This window comes from Mus caroli, unplaced genomic scaffold (assembly GCF_978045245.1).
Source record: "Mus caroli unplaced genomic scaffold, Mus_caroli_1 scaffold_3, whole genome shotgun sequence".
Taxonomy (NCBI): domain Eukaryota; kingdom Metazoa; phylum Chordata; class Mammalia; order Rodentia; family Muridae; genus Mus; species Mus caroli.
In genome coordinates this window covers 53,488,271-53,508,969 of record NW_028227258.1, presented here as the reverse complement: position 1 = coordinate 53,508,969, position 20,699 = coordinate 53,488,271, and the positions used below count along the sequence as shown (strand labels likewise).

Here is a 20,699-nt window from a genome sequence, read left to right as displayed (position 1 = left end):
CAAACAAACAAACAAAAGAGTTCTGCTTGTACAATGTGGGAGATATTTTAAGGTCAGTGTTTTGTATAAATATAGTTTTAATTAAAAGATAAAGACAAATTATTTATAAGCATATTTCATTTAAAAAAATGATTTTGCTGGGCATGATAGCATACATCTTTAATCCCAGCAATCAGGAAGGACAAGTGAATCTCAGATTTGAGTCCAGCCTGGTCTACACTGTGAGTTCCAGTGTAGTAAGAGCTTATCTCAATAACTAAATAAAATTATACATATATATATATATGCCTATACGATATCAATCTAAAAACACCTAGATATAGAGGATTTAAGACTTAAGAGCAGAAATAAGAACTTTCATATAATCTAAACTATAGTCATTTAAAGATGATTGATTACAATTGTGAGTTTCAAATCACAATAGTTCTCTTTTAAAAAAACAACGCTGTGGTAAATGGGAGAGGAATACAATATATCTCACAGCACATAATACTCCTTTGTTTCAGGGTACAGAATGAATTCTATTCACTTTCAGCACTTCTGTTGCATCTGGCACTACCCAACTCCAGGTCATTGGAAGGGACTTTGTATTTCTATACTTCTGTGTCAACTCCTAACATTTTTCTTCTTTCACTAGCCCAGCTTTTCTATTGAGTTCTCTGACTTTATGTCTTTCCTCAATCCTTCCTATCAAGGCCAGTAAAATGTACAGGGCTAGAGCAACACTGACTCAGTCTACCAGGATGTGAGACAAGGGTCTGCAGAGATGTCATAGTCACTACCATTTTCTGTGAAAGGAGGTTTTTAGCTCCACAGCAGCTCATAAACTTGAGAAATATGTATCCAAAGCATGTTTGTTTTCTCAAAATGCTAGATTTTAAATGGAAAGTATTTAGCCACAGATGAATTAAAATCCATTTAAAAAATGATTTATTATATTTAGAGGCCAGAAGGTGTCAGATCTCATGGAGATGAAATAAAAGGTGGCTGTGAGCTGCCAGGCAGGAGTGCTGGGAACCAAAACTTGGTCCTCTGAAAGAACAGCAGACACTTTTAACCACTGAGCCATCTCTTTAGCCTTTATGAATTAAATGTTTTCTCTATTTGTTCAAGATACTATGAACTTAAAATAGGAACTAAAAATGAGACTAAGAAGAACAAAAATGTCTTTTTCTTAATTTTTTGTTCAGTTTTTTGAAAGAGTCTCCCTATGTAGCCCAGGCTAGCTCTGATCTTCCACTATTCTTCCCTCAGCTACCAAAGCTCTGGCATGCACCACCATGTCCATCTCCCCAAGCTTCTTATTTGGAAAACATTCTACTTTATAAAGTACTGAGAACATAAACATCTGAATTTATTAGATGCAAAAGAGACATGTTAAGGATTCCTTTCACCCATGTATAAATGACACTAAAACAACTCAAAGTATTCAAAAGTAGTATTTCTCAAGTTAAGGTGGCTTTTATTTTCCCAATGAAAAACTATAAAGAAGCCATATATAAAAATGTCTTTAGTTAAACCATAGCTGAGAATTGACCTTGTTCTTTGTTAGTCAAAAAGAATATTTTCACTTTCATGTATACAAAATTGACTGAATTTAATCTATCCTATACTTAACTATATATGGTACTGAGAAAATCGTGTGAACTCCAGTAGTACTGGGGAGGGGGGATTTATGTATTTTCTATCCTCTATTATACTGTTCTGTTTTATTTTGTTCTGTTTTGATGAGTAGCTAGTTAGGTGTAAAGTACTAATGGCACTTTCCCATGCATGCTGTAGTAGCTCATTTTTACTTTAAAAAGGCATTTCATTATTACTTCAAAATATACTTGTATAGTTTTCCTTTATGGTATCTAATTTAAATTTAGGTGTTTGCTTTGGCCTTGATACTACAAGTTATTTTACTAAATTAAATTAATTATTAACAATATTAGGGATTGAACCTGGGACTTCAGGTATACTAGACAAGCTTTCTACCACTCAGTTATATATATATATATATGCCTATCCTAGAATACTTACAGCCTTACATCTCAATCTATCTTGCTCCACAAATCATTCTTATTTTCTCCGTTTCTTGGTAATTTCTAGTAATTTCTATGGAATGTGTAATTTGTGTGTGTGTCCTTTGTACTCTCCTCTATGTATTTTATGAGTAATGTGATGGAGATTGTAATGAAACATTAACTTATTTATCCTGCTACAATCTAGCCCTTACTTCACCACTACACAGAAACTACTATGGATCATTCATATTGCCAAATTCAGAATACATTTTTCTACTCTCGTTGTGAATCCTGGCAGCTCCAAGCATCATTTGTTCTTAAAGTTCATGAATCTCCTGGCTTTTCATTCCAACAAGAATCCTCCCATTTTGGTTGCTCAAAGGTTATTCACAGCCTTCTTTCCAAGCCCACTTCCTAAGTTTTCTGCCATTCTTATGTCTGCCATCCCATACAGACATTTTTTCCTGGATAGAATTTGTCACTTAAGTAGGTTTCTTCTCCTGAAGTGCCTTTCTCCACTTTCCATATAACCTCCCAATGAAGGGAAGTTGTGGAGACATCAGTGTAGTATCTGTACTTTTATTCATTCCATATAACTAGATAAATAGTGTCTAGCTCTGAAGTCTTTGACCATCAACCCCTTTCCATACAAGAACATTGCTCCTGTGTTAATATAGGCTTGGCAGCACCTCAGGTTAATTGTGCTGATGTTTACTAGGGGCTCTTTTTGCTTTTGTTACAGTTAACCCTAGTTCTATTTTTAAAAATTAGCAAAAAACATATAAACGGAGTTTGCGGTAAGCAAGTGAATTTCTAAGTAGTCTAGCCTTTTTGAGGTCTATTAAAACAATTCTTGCTGGTGCTCTAAGTAAGTAAGGAAATAAATAAGACCATTAGGGATTTAGGGACTATTAAATTTTTTTTTTTTTTTTTTTGGTTTTTCGGAACAGGGTTTCTCTGTATAGCCCTGGCTGTCCTGGAACTCACTTTGTAGACCAGGCTGTCCTCGAACTCAGAAATCCGCCTGCCTCTGCCTCCTGAGTGCTGGGATTAAAGGCGTGCGCCACCACGCCCGGCTTTATTAAAATGTTAAAATGTGTTGTAGTCAGACATTTTTATTTTGACATTTCTTGAATAAAGCCTTTTCTTTTTTAAAAAATTATATTTATTCCAAACCAAACGGAAAGAATAAATAGGTTCTATAATAATTAATTAAAAACCAGATGGTGGGGGCTGGAGAGACAGCTCACCTAGCACCCACAGATGTCTCACAACTATCTCTAACTACAGTTCCAAGGGACCTGATTTCCACTCCTGTTTCTAAAAAAAATGAATGCATGTGATACACAGATATATATGCAGGTAAAACATCCATACAAATCAAATAAAAATAAATCTAACAAAACAGAACAAATGAAAAACAAAGCCTGGATAGTGAAAAGCATCCTTAGTCACATTCTAAGACTGGGTTACATTAATCATACATCATTAATCATCATGAAAAGGACTGATCGGCAGGTGCAAGCTCTCCATTCAGGTCAAAAATGTTTATACGTATTTCATTTGTAAATTCTCAGATATTTTGCTGGCAGGAAAAAATATTGCAGTATCAAACATATTATTAGATTATTCTTTTGTAGAATTGTAAATAAAACAGTATAAAACACTAAAATGTAATTAAGCCACAGTATTTAAACTCTCCCATTTCTACAAACAAAGCCCCAAACTATTTTTAATTATGTGATGATTTAGAAAACGGGTTCAGATATGATGGAGCTGCACTTATGGGTGAGTGCTAGGAACTGAACTTAGGGTCTCTGTAAGAGCAGCCATGCTCTTAACCACTGAGCCCATCGCTCCAGTTCAGAAACTCTTTCTTGAAAATAAGTTTTATATCACAAAATAAGATATGGAATTAAGGTAAAAAGACAGTCAGATAAAAAAGTAAATTTGGAAAGACCTGTGAAGATGAGTGAGGGCCTACTGCTTTTTATTATCCTTCCAAAATGCTTACTGTATGATTCTGGCACTTCATTCCCAAAGGAATACAGAGAGGCATATGACAAAAAAAAAAAAAAAAAAAAAAGTTTTAAATAGTTTACTTTAAAAACAGGTTAGTTTAGTGATTTGATCAATTCCTAATACTTAAATCTATAAGCAATATTCTCCATATTAGAAAGCAACAAAATCACCATTAAGTATTACTTACATTCCAAATCGCAATGTTCCAGAAACATATGTTTGCCAGTGTGCACAATAGAACATGAATGTCCCAGCAAAACAACAAAAAAACATCCAGTCAGGATTTGTCCCAAGTTGCACTGCAATACAAGTTCCAAGAACCACAAAAACTGCAGAAGAAAATGAGAATGAAAACTAAAGGGCATCAATAGAGCTGAAAATTACCTTAGGTAGATACAGATAATCTCTTTTCAGTTATGTGATATTTCTTTATCTTTTACACCATAATTTCAATGACTTATTTTATTTCTTTTTTTTTTAAATGATTTTTAGATCATTTAGCTGAAGCAAAGTTTTTCAAAGCAACTAAAACACTTGAACATGTTTTGAGAATTCTCCTTACTTAGGGATAGCATTGCTAACTGAGTAGTAAAAGGTGTCAGGGTGCTTGCTGCAGGTGCTACCAAGCACATACCTATCTCAGCACTCAGGATGCTGAGGCAGGAAGAGTTCAAAGCCAGTCTTAGTTACACTGGGAGACCATGTCTCAAAAATATAAAATAAAGTACAAACAGGAACTTGAGAGATGGTTCAGTGGTCACAACGTAGCAACAGGGGTCTAATTTCCTCTCCTGGCATCTAAAAGCAGCTATACTGGGTTCTCATGCACATACACACTTGATTTAGAGAACAAAACAGGCAAAGACCACCTCCTGAGAAAAGCACAAGCCATTTAAGCAGAGAGAGTCAAAAACAAAACAAAAAATGAAAAGACTAGGGAGCTTTAACAAGCATCAAAGCGGCCTACTTGCTTCAGAGTAGAAAACTGTCTTTTCTTATTTAGCAGGTATCACTATGTCTCATATATAAGAAAATGATTTCCTATTAATTTGAAACTCAAACTACATGACTATCATTTCAATTTTTAAAAATAAGATGCTTGTCATCCTGCAGTTTCCTCATTAAACTCTAATAGTCTTTCAAGTTAACCAACTAGTTTTCACTCAATGAAAAGTTGGAGTTTTCCTTAATCTGATTTATTTGTTGTTTTTCTTCTTTTAACAAGCAAGCTACCATTAGAACACAATAAAGTAATGATTTTGATATGTAAATCTGGACCCAAGACATAAAACATGCAAGACATAAAAAATATTTTAAACGCCATGTCAACTGGTAGAACAACTGAAGAATAAAACTAAAATAAGGAGGGAAACACTTCTGTTAGAATTTCATCTAACACTAGTTAGAAATTCATTTCTTGTTTGTGATTTTGAAAGAGGATCTTATTACCTAGCCCAGGCAGGTAACGCTTGCCACACAGCTCAGGCTGACCTTGGACTTATGAAGTCTCTACTGTAGCTTCTCAGGCGATAGGACTGTTACGGGTACACGACAATACCTACCTCAATTTCATTTATAATTTTTTTTTTCTAAAAATGCACTCAAGTATTATTTGAAAAACTCACAACATACTACAAATACAGACATTTCACCTACATGTCAACTATGCTAACAAAAACCATTGTCAGCAATTTTTCTTGTAGCTTTTTTTTTTTTTAAATTTGTACAACAGGGTATTTTAATATGTGTACTGACTGTGAATAAAAAATTAATCTATGCATCACTGTTGTGGTGGAACACCTAAAATCTATCCTTAGTAAATTAGCAACACCCAACACAGTATTAATTATTAGCTATAATCGTCAGGTTGTAGGCCACTTCTCCAGGCTTGATGCCATCAGTCTTCATCCAGGCCCTTACTGCACATTTATAATTCACGCATATAATGTACTCCTAACTATCTATACTGAAGATTCACTTAAATACAAGGACATGAACTACCAGTCATCCACTATTGTACTTTTATCCAGAACTATGGGATTTGTGAAAATGACAGTTATACTCTGATATTTTAAAAAGAAAAGGTCCTGGAATGGAGATGGTAGTAAAAGTAGCAAGCTTGCCTAGCCAAGCATATGCAAGGCCCTGGGTATGAATCCCAAGTACTAGAAAATAAATAAATAAATAAAATAAATAAATAAAAATAAAACAAACCAAGTAATTAAGTTTCCCAATAATGCCAGCAATGAACAAGTACTAACCAGAACCACAAGTCTCAAAAAAACCCCACTAAAATTTAATATAAATATCATCTGCTTGAGAACTAAATTTATTTATTGCAATATTGATTATCATGTTGTTTCTATCAGTTAATAATTCTCAGCATTAAAAAGCAACAATACCTGTCGATAGTGAGTCACAGCCATGATCAAAAAGTTCTCCCAGAGGAGAGCTACTGTTAGTTCTTCTGGCCTGTTTTCCATCTATGGCATCCAGAGACTGGTAAATGAAAAGGCCACAAGCACAGGCAATGTAAGCCCACAGAGGTGCCTGCGAAAAAAGGTAACAGCAACAACATTCGGATAGTTTCATTATTAGATTTGGCCAAATGTTTCTTTAACATCAGATATTTAGTCTTCATTCCAATTACATTTACTTGGTGTGTATGAGTGTGTGCATGCTCCTATGGGCATGCACAGAAAACATGTGGAGGTCAAAGGTTCTCTTCCTCCATTATGTGAGTCCAGGAATTAACTCAGGTCTTCAGGCCAAGAGGCAACTGCTTTTACCCAATAAGCCCATCTTGCCAGCCTGATTGTCTCCTCATTCTCTATAAGTATTCTTGGTTGAAAGCTGTGGAAGAGATGACTGAAATACTAAATAACAAAGAACTTACTGATGCCTGAAGTAACTGGGATTGTTAGCAGACATAAATTCCCTGTTTTTAAGGGTGCTCAGGAAGGTCTCCTTTAAGTACAAAATATCCCCTGTGTCTCTGAGTTCCCTTATGTCTCTGGGTTCCCTAACCAGAAATATAAATTTCTAAAGTACAAAAATCTGCATCTGTACCAAATACAGACAGACATTTTTTCTTACTTTTTAAAATAATACCACACATAGCTACTTAGCAGTATGTACACTGTATTCAACATTACAAGTAATCCAGAGATTCTTTACAGAATATAGAAGGGTACACGTGGATTATATGACTACTAGACAATTTTAGAAAAACTACTTAAGTATCTGCAGACTTTGATTTCTGTGTGGAAGCTATAGAATCAACCCTTTACAAGTATCAAAGGATGACTGTACTTAGCAGGAATTTTTCAGAACTCTCATGAGAGACTACACTGTCTCCTCTAAATTTCTCCCAGCATGTAATCAGCATACTAGTCCTGCATGGTTAAGACTACTTAGAATTCTAGCATTTGGGAGGTGAAAGGAGGATCAGACATTCAAGGCCAACCTTGGCTACCCAACTATCATGGCCGGCCTGGGCTTCTTAAGTGTCTGTTTCATCTTTCTTGTTTTAAAATAGGGAATCACATAGCCTAGTCTATCCCCAAACTCTATATAGCTAAGTGTGGCCTTCAAATCCTTCTGGGTCTGCCTTCCAAATTTTGGGAATACAGACCTATAATACATGCCTAACCAAAAACTTTCTTATTTTATGAGTAAGGGTCTGAGATAGTTCAGGCTGCTAGAATCAAACCTATAGGTAGCCTAGGCTGAGGCTAGCCTAGAATTCCTGATTCTCCTGCCTATACCTCCCTCCTAAGACTTGGGATTACAGGAGTGAGTCACCACACCTGGAAATGCTGCCTAAATAATCAAAACCAACAAAACAAAACAAAACAACAAAAATCTACCTTCCTTTCATTTTATTAGGGAAGTACTAGTCTATACAGCATTAAATACATTTCTCACTTCTTCACTGCAGGACTTCTGGTGCCCAATATGGTGAATGCATTCTGAGAATGTTTGAGAATAGCCAACAATAGAAATATCTTTCCCACTTTCTATATATCAAGAAACTTGTTTTTAACATGCTTTTACAAGGGTAAAATGATGACAAATCAGGACAATAATGCTCTGGTTTACAGAGGCCATGAACATAAGTTTTCAAATATTTATTTAGATACATCATTAAAAAATACTTTGTCTTTTCTTAAAAAATAAACCCCTAATAATGATTTAAATATTATATATTTTCCTTTCTAGACTATGAATAAAATGTTATTATCACAGGATTTTCTTAGATGGTAATTTTCAAGTTTCATGATATTAATATTCAAGAGTTATAAAATATTCAGTATATGCTATGCTAGAAAGAGATTTTTTTTCTGTTAGAAATCTATTTATAACTTAGTTTTTAAACAAGAATGATCTTCCCTTAAACATTTTCTTGGTGCTCCAGACTTAACACTGAGGCTATAAAAAGGACATACCTCTCTGAAGCCAGAGTTACAAATCCTAAAGTCAATATGCTGTATATTACATGATGTAAGCAGATCGAAATGGTCAAGGAGCCCTTTGGACTAAGGAGCCTCTCTTTTGAACTGAGTTCTATTATTCTTTCTTCCTAAACGACTCAGCATCCTCTAGCTGCTATTGTCCCAACATCGTAGCCACTAGTCATGTGTAAATATTTTAGTTTAAATTAAGTAACATCAGATTTAAAAAAAATCATTTCTTTAGTTATATTTTTAAATGCTCAAATCAAATAGCTACATACTACCTTACCCATACAAAGAACACTCCCAGTACCACAAAAATGCTACTGAATTGTTCTGCTCTAGAGAGCTAAATAAAACACAGGGCCTTCTTGGGCCTACTTAGGATTTTAATGAGTGTTACTATGAAAACAGATGACTTCAACTATTAGTGTGTACACACTGTCAGGAAAAAGCAAAATAACAATTATAAGCACAAAAAATAGAGATTAAGGTTTTCTTGGTTCTATCTTTTCCTTCCTTTTGTAAATCTGTAAAAACACTTAATATTTAATTACTTTTTCCTCATTCTCATTATTTTACAACTCTCAGTTTTTGTTTTTGTTTTTAATTCTCAAAATAAACCTCCTACTCCAAGTGTGGTCTCCGCTTAGTTAAACGCCTGGCAAAGGAAGGAACACATGTATCAGTCAGGTTCTATAAACTCTGATAGGCAGGTAAGAAAGCCAATTTGCCAATCCTGTAGAAAAGCAAGGACAGTAAGGAAAGGTGTGTGTGATGGTTAATCTTCACTGTCAAAGTGACTGGATTTAGAATCATCCTAGAAACACATTCCTGGGTATATCTATGAAGCTGTTTCCAAAAAGATTAACTGCGGAGAGTAGACCAGCTCCACCCTCAGTATGGGTGGCACCATCCCAAGCACAAGGATCCTAGACTGAGAAGGGAAAATGGAAGAAGGTGATTGAGAAACAACATCCATCTCTCTCTGCTTCCTGTCTGAAGATACGACATGACCAGCTGCCTCCTGTACCTGCCACCACTGTCTTTCCTGCTACCTTACAAGCTTCCCAGAAACTGGCAACTCACTAGTGACTGGACAACTCAGTTTTAATGTTCATGTACATAAAACATGCAATACGACTGGAGAGATGGCTCAGAGGTTAAGAGCATTTGCTCCTCTTCCAGAAGACCCAATTTCCACTCCCAGCACCTACATTACAGCTCAAACTGCCTCCAGGATCTGGCACCCTTGTACAGACATGCAGAATACCAGCACACATTTGTGAAAGAAATGTTACTAAAGCTCAAAGCACACATTGAACCCCACACAATAACAGTAGGAGACTTCAACACCCCACTCTCACCAATGGACAGATCATGGAAACAGAAACTAAATAGAGACACAGTAAAAAAAAAAGACACAGTGAATTATGTGTATGTAAATGTGTCTATGTGTGGGTATATGCATGTTATACAGATGCCCATGGAAGACAGAAGACAATGTTAGATCCCCTGGAGCTGGAGTCACAGGTGGTTATAAGCCACCAGATTTGAGTCCTAAAAGCCTAACTCTGCAAGGGTATATCTTTACCACTGAGTTATCTCTCTGGACCATAAAATGTAAAACTAAATAAAAGCAATAAAACAAAAGCCTAGTAGGCATGGTAGCACATGCTTGTAATCATAGTCATAGAAGATTCTGTCTCAACAAACAACAAAACCCAAAACCAACAACAAAAAAAACAAACAAAATCTAAGCTACTAAGCTGGTAAAATTTAAATATTTTAGTAACAAACATATCAAAGGAATATTTTGGTACTCTCTTTTTAAACAAGGTCACCATTTCTATATGGAGATTTTGATTAATTTTTTTTTCAACCCATCTACCACCTTTTTTTTCCTAACAAAAACAAAGCCAGTTAAAGCCATTCAAATAATGACCATCATTTCTATTAGTATGACTGGTATCTAGATGCAGGGTTTGGAAGGAGGAAGAAAGAAAAATGATGTGATTATATATAATCTAAAAAATATTTAAAAAACCAAAAAGCTTAAAAAATCTTTAGCATAAAAATATATAGAATATTCATAACACATGCACATAGATCTTTGCCACCATTTCTGGTAAAATACAGAAAAGAATCAGATATAATGAACTGAATCTCTTTGGGGTGCTAAATTTATAGAATTTTGATTTTAAAATATGGATAAAGAAAATACAAAAAAACTCAAGGGGGACTTAGCTGTTTGTTCTACATTGTATATATCATCAATGAAATCAGGCATGGGAGGGAGCTATAGGGAAGAAGTTATATACTTAATCTCTGACCAAATTAAACAATAATCAGCTTCTATCTACTGAGTACTGTATGCTAGACATCCTGACTACATTAATTCTCATAACACAAATAAGACTTTAATAAAGGGTTAGACTTAGATATCTTACTGCCATCACAGAGATGACAGACTTACCACAGAAGAAAGCTGTAAGCTAAGTCTAACAAGTATTTCTACCATGCAGCGTTGAAGGACATTATCCCTTCCATGCAGAGCATGGAAAGAGTGCTGAAGTCATTTTTCACCTTGATGCTTCCTCATAGCAATTTTTAAAACTTCCCTGTGATCAGAGCATTTTCTACTCTGTACTCAAGTAAATCCAAATCACTTTAAAAAAACTGCAAGAAAAGTATCACAGGGAACCAGGGTTACCTAGTGCATTCTGTAGTGTTCAATAAATTATTAATGTTTTGGGTCACCCTTAAACCCTCTCTTACTCCCTGATCCTCTTTCTAGGTGTGGCTTAGGATTATTAGAATCCTTCCATTTCAATCAACCACCTCCTTGCTGCTCCCTTTTAAAAATACATAAACCTAGACCCAATCCATTGGAATCAGGAGTCCAGGCTTCAGAAAACCTCATGAGAATCGGCTCAAAGGACATGTGATGTCATTATACAACTGTATTGGTTTTTGCCATGTAAATATCCTGACTGAAGTATAGCAAGCTATTTGGGAAAATAAGCCAGACATGGTAGTGTAGTATGTTTGTAATCTCATCACAAGATTAGAAGTTATGAAATCTGAAGCCAGCCTGACGTTTAGAGAAAATTCTGTCTACAAAAAAGAAGAAACTAGAAATGTATCCACACTCTTTATCAACCATGTTTGCATACTAAAAGAGGAATTAAAAGAAAAAAGCTGTGTAAGATGTATGTGGAACAAATGATCAGGTAAGATTTGTCTTAAACTTGCTATGAGGCACCACTTGCTTCCAACACATCATCTTTCTCTCTTGGCCTCCATAGTGACACCACACCTGGCTGAGGAAGCACTTTTGAGAAGACTTGCTTATAGACATGCCATCTCAAATACCCCTTTCTTGTGTTTCTGTTAAGCAATAGTTATATATAAAGTAGGAAGGGCTTATATGCAATTCATTGAAGTCTTTATAGGATATTTAAAATAGTTAACAAATAGCTATGAGAATATTTTGTCTTACATAAAATGACCTAAGAATCCCAATTACATTGTTTCTGGACTATAAGAAACATTCATATTGTTACTCTTACCTGCTCTGTAGCTGTAGGGCAGTAGAAGACTAACAAAATAGTTGTACAGATATTTATTGATAGTCCAATGATGGTGATGAGATTTGGGGCAATCCATGAGGGTACTCTTCCAACTAGCCATTCCCAGTATCCTTGCATTAAGGGCTCGAGAAGGGACCGTCCAGCACTCTGATACCTGTGTTCTTCTAGCCGTTTTAACTGGTGTCTTGACAGTGGTGGTGTTGGTAACTGAAACAATTTATTTAATACACACCCTGTAGTACTCATATGCCCAAAGCCCACAGGGGACTCTGGGTGAGAATCTCCACATCGTTTCCTTGTTGACCGATGCCCGCTCATGGAGCTTGGTTTTCTTCTACTTGGAGACAATTATTTATCTTGTTTGGTAGCCTTCTGTGGCTGTCTACCTGGGGGCTGGAAGGAGATACATTACCAGTAAATTAAAATGAAAAAGTCAGCCTAACAGAACTAACATCAAACAGGATGCTAGTGTAGGATCTAATTTTATTCTAGCTCTTACTAAGAAATTTATAAACTTCCTTTAAGTGAAGTTATAGGACTTTAATAGTCATACACTTCCATAACACAACTTGCCTGATTCTGCAGCTCACATTTCCTCTTACACTGCTTCTAGTTAACAATGAGATCAAATGTTGGAAACAAGCTAGTCACTTTATACACAAGGGCTAACACATGTATACATGTGTATAAAAAATGAGGTGATAACTTAGTAAATTAATATTAAATGAATAACTTAGTTACAATGATCTTACATGCATCTGCACCTGTGTGTGTTTATGAGGATTAGACCCAGGGTCTTGTACTTGTAAGCAAGTGTTGTAAATACCACCAAGTTACAACATCGTCCTCTTAAACTACATTTTTCTTTGATCAATATAGATAATATTTATTAAGCACCTATAACGTGCAAACTAAGAACCCTTTATAAATTAGTTAATTTTATCCTCATAATAATTCTAGAAGTATGATGCGAGTATGTATGCTAATTATCCTAATTTTACAGAAAAAAAGGAAACTAAGGCAGAGACTAGTTACATTTTCAAATCAATAGATGTTAAGTGATTGTCAAACAAACATAAGAATTTCCATTAAAGCTAAATCCAAAGAAAAAACCTGTATTGGTGGCAAGGGCTATGGATGGTATTCCAGGTGATACTGTACACAAAAAGAAAAAGTTAGAACAGCACTACACACATGTATCAGCAGGTGACCTGATGCCGTCAAATAATAAGAAAACAAAGGGACGGAGACTGAGTGACAGCCGTAAGGACCTTGGAGTACTTATTCCCTGAAGTGCTGCACTTGAATCAGAAAAGGCTAGAGACAACATAATTATTATAATTAAGCACACAAGAAAATAATTGTGAGTCTTTTTAATATAAATAAGGACAGTTATATATTTATTAATTATAATGGACAAAATAGAAAACAATTACAAATTAGCTCATGATCTCAATGGTTTTAAGTTATGAGGTGTGGCCTCCCTTCCCCCAGCCTGGAACCTGCCTGCTCAAGGGTGGAGCTACCGGCTCATTCGTCCTGCCACGCCCACTGCTGGAACCTGCCTTTGCTGCCTGGAGTCACACACGTTTTCGTCCTGCTACTGGACCCTGAGTTACTTGGCGGGAAATTGGGTTCCCTCCCCCTTCCTTTATTAACTGAGTGTCTGGAATTAATAAAATTGAGTCTTGATCAGGATTTGTCTTGACTCCATTGTTTCTTCCGCCCCGTCTAGTTTCCTCTCTTTTCAGCCTGAACTGCCATTTTCAGTTGAACCGTTCGTGTTGTGGACCGCGGGCGGGCCGCAACAATGAGGGCTTATATTAGGAACAAAAAATGTTAGTACAAATGACAGTCAAGTCAACTAGTAATTTCTATTTAGAAGGAATAATCAACAGAAAATTCTTAGAGATTGAATGTAAGAGGTGGAAGAGAAGAAAACAGCAGCTAGACCACTTATGTCTAAAGAAGTAGCTGGGAAATTTCTAATTTGTCATCTTTTGGGGTGAGGGATGGAAGGGGAACTAGGGACAATGTTGGCAAAGGAAGGGCTACATGCAACCTTCCTTTTGGAAGTGCTGGGCACTAAACCGAGGGCCTCCTATTCCATAAACAACCTTTCCACTACTCAGAATAGGTATGCCCTTAGCCTAAGAGGTTTTGTTTTGCTTTGTTTTTTAAATGTTATTTCATTATTCTGGTGCAACAGTGGCACAAATGTTTTAGTAGTAATCAACCACTCTTACTAAATTTAAGGTCCACTCCATGAGATGCTTGCTTGACATTGCTAGGGTGGCCAAAAACCTAAGACTAGATAGGCCATAGGCACTAGGAAAAACAAAATACTATTTTTCTGATAAAGCAGTGGTTTTGGTCTATGGGTCTCAACCCCTTTGGGGTTGAATGACCCTTATACAGAGGTCACCAAAGACTATCAAAAACCACAGATATTTATTTATAATTCACAAAAGAAAAAAATTAGTTATGAAATAGCAACAAGGATAATTTTATGTTTGGGGGTCACTACAACTTGAGAAACTGTATTGAAGCATTGCAGCATCAGGAAGGTTGAGAATTACTGTGCTACAGGAACATATCAATAAACTGACTCCTAATGACATTCTGCTATACTCCTACATCAGTGCCTTGCTCAGCCATCATTGAGGAAGCTTCTTTTTGCAGTAGATGGGAACTAATACAGAAACCCACACTGGGCAACATGCAGAGGCTGAGATCATGCGGAGCACTCTGTCCTAAAGGGTCCAAGGAAAACAATGTCCTCCAAATACAACAGAACTGATGTATATATGAATTCACAGTGACCATGAAAGCACATACAGGCCTGCACAGATTCAAGGCAGATAGGGTCCACTGCTTAAAGGTGGGCATGAAGGCCATCCCTAACCAAGAAGCTATCTGTAACTGACACCCACTTGCAAAGGAAAAATTAGTTTTCTCTGATGGCATCTATCCTTCATTGGTCAAGACAAAATGAACCATATTTCTGTAGACTTTCTTTCTCGTTAAGCTTTGTTTGGACATGTTTTGTCAAACTGGCCTTTTACTTGCATATTTTGGTTTCTGATTTAGTGATTTTATGGATTTATTTATTTTTTTGTTTGTGTTTGTGAGTTTCTTGAGTTTTTGTGTTTCTTAAACAGAGAAAGAAAGGCCCGGGAGCTGGGTGAATGAAGAGGATCTGGGAGGAGTTGGGGAGGAGAAAGTGTTGTATGAAAAGTATATTGTATGAAAAAAAAATTTCAACTAAGATTGTATCTTGTTATGTTTATGTAGGTCAGTTGGTCTTGAATACTTGCACACATACTTTCTTTCCTCAGCCTCTAAAATAGCTGAGACCACAGGTGTATGCCATCATGCTCAGTTGATACATATGGTGTTTAGTGTGAGGTGCTTTCAGTGAAATCAAAAGACTAGTTCAGGAGAGAGATGTAATTTCACTTAAAGCATAGTCTGAAACTAGAAAATATAAGGTATTTAAAAGGAGTAAATATGAAGAGTAAAAGAAAAGAATAAAGACTCTCCTGAGGAAGCCATCATTACTGAATAAGAGGACTGTAACACAAGAAGATTTACAACAAAACAAAACAAAACAAAACAAAGATAATCTTGCTTGATGGAACTACAGTCACAGTGGCCACAAACCAACCATACCAAGAGGCATACTGTGGTCTTCGGGGTTAAAACTATCCGGAAAGCAATATGAAGTTCCCAGAAACAGTGTGCTATGGGGATTTATAATGTGATCTGGGATCTCGGGTATCTTAACAATCGAACTAGTCAATTGCCCTCCCCATTCCCTTTTTGTTGACAAGATCCAGTTTATTCTGCCTTGGCAGGGTAGTCCTGAGAGCAGTAGGGTCTGCCTTATAATGGGGAAATATGGCATAAAGCCTTATAATAAAGGAAGGGACTAAGGCAAAAGGTGAAAAAAGTTGAAAGAACACCTTTGCACTGAGTACAATGTTAATGTCACATATAGAGCAGGGTCTCTCTCCTCCCTCCCTCCCTCCCTCTCTCTCTCCATATATGTATATATGCATATATATACATGTAAATATATATGTGTATTATAGATTTATATATATATAATATAGATTTACATATAACAAATATTAACAATAGTTATGTTAACTGCTTGCAATTTTTTATGTGGAGTCAGGCCTATGTCTAACAATGTATGCAGAAAATCTTTCCATACTACAGAAGAAATTATATATATTACTTAATTCCAAAAATTTAATGTCATTTTTATGTCTAAAATCTCTGCCAATCATGTATCTCCATCTTTGGTTTTTAAAAAAAAAATGTTTAAATAATGTTTAAAAGCAAACAACTATGTTATCACTTTAGATTGAAAGACAGACCAACAATCACCAAAACACCTACCTGTATAGTAGTTAATTTCTTTATTCTCAGTCCAAGCTGACCTGGAACTTTCAATGCTCCAGTCTCAGCCTCCTAAGTACTAGGATTATAGTATGTGTCATCATGTATGGCTATAGTGGCCAATTTCTCTATAACTAAACTAGATGATACTTTTTTAAATATTTGACATTCTATAATCAGCTCTTATGGAATTCCTCTTGAAAGAGAAATAAAAGTTTAGCTGGTTCCATTTTTATTTTGTTGGCTCAGTCTGTTTCATTCTCACATTGTTTGTTATTTTGTTAAAGGCAATACACAGAAGGTACCAGCCTATTTTAGCTCTGAGAGCTACAAGCAACTGACCCTAATGGTTTTAAGTTTAAGTATTTGGCAGGACTAGCTGACAAACTGATACTTTCCTTTTAAGTTTTTTCCCCTCATGACCTAATTTCTCTTAACCTTTTATGGGTTCATTAGAAAAATACATTGTTGAGAATTTGTTTCTGACCTAGCCATTATGTCAACCATACATTTTAAAAAGGTAATGAGTTTTTGAACATTTCAATCTAGCAACTTTGTCTCCCTGTACAGCTTCCAGTAACAGCACTGTAAATGTGAATTCAGGCACAAGTATCCCGGGCACACTGATGACTGCTTTACTTTCAACCCATGCCAACAGTCAGAGAAGTTGCTGACACTGTTCCAGGTCATCTCCACCTTTCCTTCTTCAATCCCATGGGAGAGCACCCAGTGCTAATGGGAAAACAACTACAGACCATGGGTATCTGAATTTTACCAAACGAAAAGCTAACGCACACCAAAGGAGCAGACAGCAGCAAATGGAAGTTTAGAAGAGGAAGAATAAAGAGTGTGAGAATGGAAGTTTGGAAGACATTACAAATATTATGTGTGAAATCAGGCCTATGTCCAACAAGGTAGGCAGAAAATCTTTCCTTACTACAGAAGAAATTAAAATCATAACAAAATAAAAGTTAAAAATAACCCAGCAAAGTAAAAGTTATTGCTGATAGCCTAGAAACACACCAGTCAAGGTAGTGTTTATGAAAGGGAAGTTCTAAGTTTCAAATGTGCCTACTATACAAGACAGGCATGGTCAGGTTCCCACACCCAGCAGGTACTAAAACCCAGTAAGCAAGCAGTAACATCACACCATGGCATGACACACACTATATAGAAAATAAAGTGCTGAGACAGAAGAGAGTTGAAAGAACGCATTTTAAATAGGGGTGGAAGTCATCAAACTTTTCTACCCATCTCAGAAGAAAAGAGGGAAGGTGGTAGTAAGAGCAGGATAAAGAATAGTCCAAGAAGCAGAGAATGGGACAGTAAAGTGTGCCTTATTCGGGTACCTAGGAAATCACAAAGGTAGAACAAAAGTACATCAGATAGGAAAAGAAGTGTGAAGCATCACTGAATGCAGGGGTTCACAGGCTGTGGTTAAGCATTGAGATTTTACTTAGATTGAATGGAAAATTCCCAATGAGCTTGTAACAAAGCCTACAATTTTAGAGTACAGCCTGTTAACTGAGAACAGGCTTTCATAATTATGAAAGTAATTTTAAACTGAAAAAAAAATTGGCTGCCTGTGGAAATTCAGTTTACAATATTGACCGCTGTGGTAGCCTTTCCACTTGTTCTCAGTAAACACCCTCCCTCCTGCTACAACCTGACCCTAGTGCTCTACTTTCCTGTAGCCCTTATCTGACTTTGAAGGTTTTGTTTGTAGAGCTTTATTTTGTCTTTACCCTCAACAGTGCTCCTTAAGTTCCGTGACCGTGGGTCCATTTCTGTCTTGTTAACATTCTTTTCCCCACAGTCTCATACCACAGTTGACATGAAAAAGAAAATCAGTATTTATTTTTGTTTGGTTGGTTTTTTTGTTTTTTGAGACAGGGTTTCTCTGTGTAACCCTGGCTGTCCTGGAACTCACTTTGTAGACCAGGCTGGCCTCGAACTCAGAAATCCACCTGCCTCTGCTTCCCAAGTGCTGGGATCAAAGGCGTGTGCCACCACGCCCGGCGAAAATCAGTATTTATTGAGTATGATTCGTCTAGTATTTAATGAGCACTTGGTTATTCTAGACCTAGAAAGATATCCCAGTCTACGTTCTCAGGAAATGCAAAAGGGTGTGTGAGTGGGGGTGAATGAATCTTGTCCTCAACTAAGTTATAGTATAAATAACTTTTTGGAGGCATAGAGGGGCCATTATCTGATAAAAGCATTTTTCCATTAGGCATGGATATATATGTTTGACAAAGAAACAATGGTTAATGGATACATTTACTAAAATCTACCAATTTGTAAGTTTTCAAGTCTCCCATGAAGAACACAGGGTAACAGTGTCTGACCCACCTTAGTCCTGTCATGGATGGGGAGGGAGGGGACATCTGATAAGTATCACATTTAAAACAAAAACAGAAACAGAAAACTCAACTGCTGAGCAGACCATAAAGTAAACTTACACAATATCCAACTTGTGTGAAATTCTAGAACTTCCCTTCTGCCCCACCCCCATGATCCCCACCCATGTACAAGGGTTCCAGGTTTTTATCAGCACTGATTCAACAGTATGTTTACAAGCTTTTCAGTGGGATTCAGTGGTATACAGCTTTCTGACCTCTGCCACTACTAAAGTAAAATACTAATGGCTGAGACTATTAGGGAAGGGATCATATAAGAAAAGAGAAAGAAAAACAAGAGAAAGAAAAAAATAGAAAATTAATAGGATATAGGAATAAGTTCAGCATTATTTAACAAATGATACATAAAACATGTTTGTCTGGGGGGCAAGAGGGCTTTTCTGTACTTAGAAGCAGACAGTACTGAGTAACAGAGCTTAGATCTGGTGTTTTGCTGAAGTGAAATTGTGTGTTCCTTAAAGGGGGAAATAACTTCAGAGGAGGAAGGACCAAAAGCCTAGAGCTGTATTCTTTTTTATATTCTTTTAAAAACAGCACTGCATGGCCCTCAAAAATGAGCACCACCTGCATTTCTAGCCAGTTTAAAGAGCAAAATATGGCTGGGTGGTGGTGCACACCTTTGATTCCAGCACTAAGAAGGTAGAGAGAAGCAGGGGGATCCCTGAGTTGGCACGGATCTGGTCTACACAGCAAGTACCAGAACAGCCAAGGATACATAGTGAAACTTTGTCTAGAAAAAAAAAAACCCAACCAACCATAAAGAAGAAGAAGGAGGAGGAGGAGGAGGAAGAGGAGGAGGAGGAGGAGGAGAAAAAGAAAAGAAAAAAGTAAAATGTAGTTTAGAAAAGAAAGTGCTATGCAATAAAATGTAATTGGTAATGTGAGAGTCAAATTTACCTACTTCGTTTCTTAAAAGGAAGGGTTGTGTTGTTATGACCAGCTGTACAGGGACTTCAGTTATTCTCAGCATAGACTAAATATGTAGCAAAACGCTTTTTAAGCTTCAAATCTCATCGAATGCCAATAGTTTTAAATTGGTAATGCTCCAAATGTCTTATACAGTTTCCTTGTGTTTGAGCCAGTCAATTCAACACACACATTCTGAACACATTCCTGACTGTTGTAAAGTAGAAAGGAAATATTCTAACAACTTACAAAGTCCCTATACGCGTTGAAAACTGACTATGGATTTGCCTACTGCTGCAATAGACGTTGCCTGGTGAGTTCGAGTTTTAGTAAAGCCATATATTCAACAGCAATGATACAACATTGGTAAAAACTGGTATCAAAATGCCAAGCATCAAACTGGAAAACTCAAACTCGGTAAAATGTAAAGCTTGAGGTTCAGCCAAGCATTCCTGGGAACACAGGCAAAACACAGCAATCTCCTTCTAAGAACGGGACTGAAATAAAACTCTAGCTGGCAATCTCTGAGCCTGTCAATATGGGTTGAAATTTCTAGAAAAGTTGCCCAACAAGAAGCGTGGCCCGAGCCAGGAAACATCACTACCGCCTCCCAAAAGGACAGCAAAGACCGCACAGGATGCTGCATGGTTCTTGGACTTGGCAACACCGGGCCAGGAGGGTGTGGACCCGCCAGACAAGGTCGGTTCCGCGAAGCCAGCGCCCCAGCCCTCGGCTCACCGGGGGTTAGCCTGGGGTGCTCCCTCCCACGACCACGGCTCGCATACCGCGCAGGCGCCCCTCCACCTCCGACTCCGGAGCCTTCGGGACTGGCCGTCGCCCCTCGCGGTGCCCACAACCCCGCGCGCGAGGCCACCCAGCGCCAGCAAG

The 20,699-nt window shown here is 36.9% G+C and overlaps 1 protein-coding gene across 4 annotated transcripts in view; it reads right to left on the bottom strand.

The window, feature by feature from the left end:
• Cept1 (choline/ethanolamine phosphotransferase 1) overlaps window positions 1-20,699 on the bottom strand; it is a 44,799-nt gene that overhangs the window by 23,822 nt on the left and 278 nt on the right. For 2 of the 4 annotated variants that reach the window (XM_021158267.3, XM_021158269.3), the window contains exons 2-4: window positions 12,058-12,471; window positions 6,434-6,581; window positions 4,219-4,360 (exon numbers count right to left, since the gene is read on the bottom strand). In XM_021158267.3, coding sequence (XP_021013926.1) covers window positions 4,219-4,360; window positions 6,434-6,581; window positions 12,058-12,396 — 629 coding nt within the window. In that variant the 5' untranslated portion in view covers window positions 12,397-12,471. Of the gene's footprint in view, window positions 1-4,218; window positions 4,361-6,433; window positions 6,582-12,057; window positions 12,472-20,549; window positions 20,571-20,596; window positions 20,620-20,699 lie in introns of those variants that run through there. The other 2 variants (XM_029475329.2, XM_029475328.2) reach the window with 2 other exon arrangements.